General features: G+C 35.1%; 1 protein-coding gene across 1 annotated transcript; it reads left to right on the top strand.

The window, feature by feature from the left end:
* The first annotated feature begins 907 nt into the window (after positions 1-907).
* GPHB5 (glycoprotein hormone subunit beta 5) lies at positions 908-6,256 on the top strand. Its single transcript, XM_012548636.2, has 2 exons — positions 908-2,734; positions 6,068-6,256. The coding sequence occupies exons 1-2, from the start codon at positions 2,387-2,389 to the stop codon at positions 6,254-6,256; spliced, it is 537 nt and encodes a 178-aa protein (XP_012404090.2). The 5' UTR covers positions 908-2,386.
* Positions 6,257-6,610: the final 354 nt, after the last annotated feature.

Here is a 6,610-nt window from a genome sequence, read left to right as displayed (position 1 = left end):
ATCCTAGCACTTTGTATATTATTTTGCAAAATTCTGTTTTGGTTTAGGAGATATAGAAATATATTCTTTGAACTGGAAGACTCTGGTAAGTAATGACCCAAGTTATGTTTTCAGTTTTTTTCTTGCCTTGCCATGATGCTAAAGTTAAGAAAGTAAATTTCAAGCCAGAAGAGGATGAAGTAAACCTTGTTGCAAATGAAAATAGTGGCAACTAAAGTAGCAATCTTTAGATGGTTGATTTCTAAACTTACCAGATGAAAGAAAGCAGTTGGTTTGAAAAAGATCTGGAAGTTTAAGTGAACTACAAGCTCCACATGAGTAAAAATGTGATATGGTGCTCAAGAAAGCCAATTAGGATGCATTAAGAGAGACACAATGTTTAGGACTAGAAAAATTATAATTTTATTTTACCTTTCCCTAGCCAGACTCAACTGGATCACTGTATTCAATTCTGGGACCCACACTTTAGGAAGGATGTTGATTAACTGGAAAGTATCCAGAAGAAGATAATCAGAATGACTAAATCCTGTGAATTTATTAGGATCTGGTAAAGATAACTATTTTTTAATAAAGTAAAAAAAATTTAGTTAATTTCTTTTACTTTTGATGTGGCTGTTGCTGCTGATGTTAACAATGGAATTTAGAATTTAAATTTGTATCCCACGGTGCTAAATATAAAGACTATAGCTTTCCTCATTTGATCTTTAAGACTCTAAATATCAATGAAAGCAATTTTTTCCTTCCCATGACAATCACTAAGTTAACATTATCTAGAACTTATTAGTTTTAAGACTCCCCAAATATTCTTTTTTTTCAATGTCTTTTCTATTACTTCAGTTCATGATCTAGTGTTCTTTCCAGTGAGTGGCTTTTGTTATCTTTTTGTTGCATTGAAATATGTTTTGGAGACCAGGGGAAAATGTTTGCTGCTAAAGATGAGGGACTGACTTCTGTTCTAATGGAAACGTGTGGTTACCATGAAGGAAACTCTAATCCACCTTGCCTCAGTGCATTTGTTCCCTGGAGAGCAGGGTAAGATACACTTCTGCCTGTTTTCCAGGATTATGTCACTTACCAAGGTAATTTTCTGTTTTAGTAAGTGATGTTAAGAAACAAGACAACACCCTTTAAATTGTAATCAGTATTAGAAAAGAGAAGCTTCCTTTATGATCGGTCGCTTTGATGTCCTCCAGGGTTCATGTAGGGATTTGTCTTTTTTCTGTTTTGATTGACAAGACTTTTTTCTATATATTTGAGCAATTAAGCAGTCAGACCAATAGCAGCAGGTAGAGAGGCTCACAGGAGCAAATGTGAAAGTACTTCACAAGTGTCCTGCCATTCACTTTGCCATTCTGAAATCTTGAGTGCAATTTTCATCTCTGAAGAAGAGTGGAAGCTGACAAGGTGAGGTGAGATGAGTGCCTTTAAGATGAAGCTTAGAAGGTTGTCCTAGAGTGTTGTACTATATTGGTGGGAAATTTGGGTCTGAATTCTTTAACTAAGAATTTACAAAATATTTATAAAAGCACACCCACCTCTATTCTATTTTGTTTATCAGCCAAGATCCAAAGGTTTGACTCATGTTCTTAGAGAGGACATAGGAAATAGATAAAAAACTATGATGGCAGAAATTTGCAAATTTTTTGTATTCTATTTTAAATATGCCTGGTTTGCCTTACAGATTTTTATTAATTGGTGACAAAGTGCCATAATAGACCAGAGAAAATCCAAATAGAAGGATTTTATTAAGGTAAAGGTCACTGAAAGGTGCTGAATTTCAGAAATATGTTTAAGAGATGTTATTTACAATATGCAAACCGTATGCAATTATTAATATTTTAATGGTATCACTATTCTATTAAGTTATCCAACCTATGAAACTTTTTTTTTAAAGGATGTGCCTTCACTTTTACATAAGTGCAATGTTTTGTTTGAAATTGTATTTCTTCTTGTTAATAACAGTCATAATGCTTAGGGATTTTGGTCATAAGATTTGGAATTGAAAAGGTCCATAGAGATCATAGTTCAGCTTCTTCAATTTGTAGATGAGGGATCTGAGATTCAAAAAAGTTTAGTAAATGAAGCCATTAGATAGTGGAAAGGATATTTGAACCTAAACCCTCTAATTCCCCAAACCAGTAAGCTTTCCGTTCCTTTATAACCATTTGAAAGATGTAATAGACGCCTTACTCTCTCTAATTCACCATCCAAGTGAGTCACTCTTAAGGGAACTGGTTGGAGAAATTCTAGGAATGATTGGTGTCTATGTTAACATGAAGGTAGGATCACACCTTATTTCATTGGGCAAATTCTGGGATCATTTCCAAATTGTCTGATAGATAAGCAATGCACATGCTAAGCATGCAAAATTTCCTCTCATTCCAAGATGCACAGCATAACTCCTCCTGTTGCTAATAGACATTTTATGCTTATTAATCTCATGGGGCAGAAGAATAGAACAAGAATGCAGTTTCACTTTTTAATTAACCCATTTGTCTCTTTCTGTCTTTTTTTTTTTTGCAGGGTCAGCATGAAACTTGGACACATTTTCTTGGGCTTGGTGCCCCTTTTCCTCATGATTCACTGCATTTGGGCCTTTAACACTTCCAAAGGGGATCTCCGAAAATTTGTTGGTTGTGCTGTGAGGGAGTTCACTTTTTTGGCCAAGAAGCCAGGCTGTAAGGGGTTACGGATTACTACTGATGCTTGCTGGGGTCGTTGTGAGACGTGGGAGGTGAGTTGTCCTCTAATAGTGTGTTGGGCAGCAAGAGTAATAATAATAATAATAACCCAGATAATAATTTAAAACTTTCTTACAAAATCCATTCTCTCTCTGAGTACATCAGAGATGTTGGTATGACAGGTAGGTATGACATGTATAAATAGGCTCATTTTGCAGATAAGTATCCCAAAATATTGAATGTTTTGTCCATTTTTACAGATAAGTGCCAATGCTTGAATTTGAATCCAAGTCTTTTCAGACTCTGGGCCTAGTGTTCTACTCATTATATTGTGCTGTACGGAAAGAGTATAGGAATCTGGCTCAAATTCTTGGCTTTCACTCAGTTGTTATTTGCTTTTTGATTAAATGAAATGAGAAATAAAGTGACTGCTCTCTCTTCTGTGTTATAATTTTTGGAAATCCACCAAGCATTACATAGAAGAAATAATGATGATCACATATAGTAGTTTTGTAGTATGATGGTGCTTTGAATTTCTTCATTGATATCAGGCAGTGTCACTTATAACACTGCAAAGAGTTGTTATTATTCTACTACAACTGAGGAAATCAAGGTAAAAATAACCCCTTCAAAGTCTTTAGATAAGTTTTATAATCAAGATCTCCCATTTGTTTTCACTATTTGTGATGACTTTGAATTATTAAATTATTAAATACAAACACAAAATTGTGAAGCTAATGAAGTTTGTTTTGGGGTATACTCAGCTTTCTTGTTTTTTTAAACCTTTGATTTTCTTATGGTGCCCTTTCACCCTGCCCCTTAGACACCTATTGTCTACTTATTCTTTATCTCTTCTCCATTTTTCCTCCTGTTCAAAGTCTACTGTCAGAAAAAATCTGAAAAATCTCTTTAAAATAATTCATGATGTATAATTCATTGATAAAGCTGGTGATCCCTTCCCAAAGAATTGCTTTTTTATGGGAGACAAAACCTTAAGATAAAGGAATAAATATCTTTGAAATGCCAGATAATAGAAAGGTAAGAGTTTCTTGGGTGGGTTGGTGGGAGGGAAACATGTCTTAATATCCCTTAGCATTTAGAAAATTGCCCATTCCACTAGGCTTAGCATTGGTGTCATTGGGATCTTATTCTCCTATTAGACACTTTTTTGGTGGAGTCTGATATTCTACCTAACATAAAATGGAATATCTGGAAGAAATATAGTAACATTTTGGGAAGTTTATGCTATTTAGAAAAATATTCCCTTTATGCAGTAAGCTAAGGAAAAAACCTGATATTGAATAAAAGCTAAATTTCTGTTAATGGAACTGGGCTGTGATGCTCAGTGTTAAAAAAAAAAAAAAACTAGGTTAAAATACTTTGCCAAATTGATTTCATTTTCATATTTATCAGGGGAATAAGGTATACTTGCCAAATGTAGGCAGAAGAAACTTACCTGCTAATGATACCATGAATGTCATTAAATATCATAGCAACCTGCAATAATTTGGGATCTTATATACCCAGATGAGTCTGTTAGATTATAATTTTCAGGCTTATTTATTATTTGGACCCTAGCACCCTTTAGACGTAGTGAGTGTTCTGGGTTATTTTTAATTTAAAGTCAATGTTTCTGAAAATTAAATCATTTTTCTTTCACTCTTGAGAGACAGCATTTTTCATTTAGCCACAGTCATTGCTTGGAAGGCATTCATTGAAGAGACTCATGTCCTATGCCCATTAAAGAATAAATTTACTATTCTTTGTAGTCAATTTTTCACTTAAGGTTTCAGAAAACTTGCTAATGGAAAAATTAATTAAAATATCTAGATCCGTTTGTTTTGTGATTTGAAAATTTGCAAGGTAGAACATATCCATTCCTACAAATAAAATTCAGAAAAACAGGTTCGAAGACAAAGATTTTACTTGGAGTCACAACTTGCGATTTTTGCATAAGGAACAAGGAACAGAAACCACATGAGGGGAAAGTGATAACATGCAGTCTCACTTTAGAAATGGAGGTTCTTTACTATGGGAAAGGATAGAGGCCCTAACACACCATCATGGATAGGCTGTTGGGGAGGCTGCCATATAAAACATATTGAGGACAGGACAGTGTTGGAGAAGAGCCCATCCCAACATTTAACATTATCTGGTAGTTTAAAAAAAATTTAGCAATTATTTTTGCTAAGTAAATGTTAAACTCTGTTGTTTCTATATTACTCAGAAAACACTGCTCTCAGTCTCCTGGGGCAAAGCTATAGTTACAGCTCAGATTTTAATGACACTTGGAGGTTCTGGATCTACTTTTTACATGTTGACACCAAATAATCGTTGTCTATGATGTAGTCCAGGACATGAGATTGTGAAGCAAATTATACATGTGAAATTGTGGGCTTCAGGTGTATGTATGTGTGTTTGATACTTGAAAGACAAGTCTAATTCCATTATTGGAAAGTGAACTGAATATTAAACTAATCACAAATGTGGATGATATTTCATTCAGCTTTTCCTTTTTCTTTTTTTCTTTTTCTTGTATGTAACTACATAGGGGATAAGGATTGGACTTGTGATTTCACAATTAAAAATACTCCTCTATCAATGCAGATAGAAACTTTTTTTAAAAATAACTTATAATCTTAGAGAGCTGCTTAGGGCTCAGGATTTACTCAGGATTTCATAGGCATTATGTGTCAGAGGCAGGATGTAAATACATGTCTTCCTGGCTTCATGGCAGCTCTTATCTACTACAACACACAGCTTTTCCTGTTACAATATACTGTGGGTAATTTTATTTATTTATTTATTTTTACTGATTAGGCTAATACTGGAGAATAGTTTTATTTGGTGAAAGAATGATTGTTTAGATTGGGTCCTCAAACTACCGCCCATGGGCCAGATGAGGCAGCTGAGGACGATTATCCCCCTCACCCAGGGCTATGAAGTTTCTTTATTTAAAGGCCCACAAAACAAAGTTTTTGTTTTTACTATAGTCCGACCCTCCAACAGTCTGAGGGACAGTGAACTGGCTCCCTATTTAAAAAGTTTGAGGACCCCTGGAAGCTTGCAATCTGTAGAACTGGGATTTTTTTTTTTTTTTTGGATCAAAGCTTTACTTGAATGTGGAATTTTTTTGTTTTTGTTTTTAGAGGCAAGTAGGATTATGTTACTTGCAGGGTCACACAGATATTAAGTATCTGAGGATGTTCTCCTGACTCCATGGCTGGTCCGTTATTCACTGTACCGCCTAGCTGCCACTAATCTGGGATTCTTAAAAGGCCAAAAATGCCCTCTTCACTGTTTTCATATTAGGCCATATAATAGCTCAGAGTTTGTCTAGGTACAGATGTATGATGACTTTCTTGTTTTTCACTCCTTATGAGCAGAAACCTATCCTGGATCCTCCCTACATTGAAGCTCACCATCAAGTCTGCACCTACAACGAGACCAAACAGGTGACCATCAAGTTGCCCAGCTGTGCCCCAGGCGTTGACCCTTTCTACACATATCCCATGGCCATACGGTGTGACTGTGGGGCATGTTCTACTGCAACAACTGAATGTGAGACTGTCTGAAATTATCACTGTTGTACACAGCTGCTCCCAAGAAACTAGCTGTTGAACCTTTATTATCACGGGTGTACTTACATAGGCAGTACTACCAGCTACATCTCTTGCATCTCTTTGATTCCAGAACTATTTCTATATAATTGAGCATATCACAGAGTAGATACTGAATGCCCCTTCCCCAGAGATAGGTATTTCAAATAGAAAGAGTCTACACCTGATAAATGTAGGCAGAAAATGCCATTTATACTTTCATAAAAATAAATGTTCATTTCTTATATCTCAGAATTGACATTTATTTACATCAAGCTTTTGAAACCTCCTATTATTTAAATTTCCAATCTGCCAATATTTAAAATATAT

The sequence above is a fragment of the Sarcophilus harrisii genome, chromosome 2 (assembly GCF_902635505.1).
Source record: "Sarcophilus harrisii chromosome 2, mSarHar1.11, whole genome shotgun sequence".
Classification (NCBI taxonomy): Eukaryota; Metazoa; Chordata; class Mammalia; order Dasyuromorphia; family Dasyuridae; genus Sarcophilus; species Sarcophilus harrisii.
Note: the sequence above shows the minus strand (reverse complement) of the source record. Positions and strands in the feature narration are given on the sequence as shown.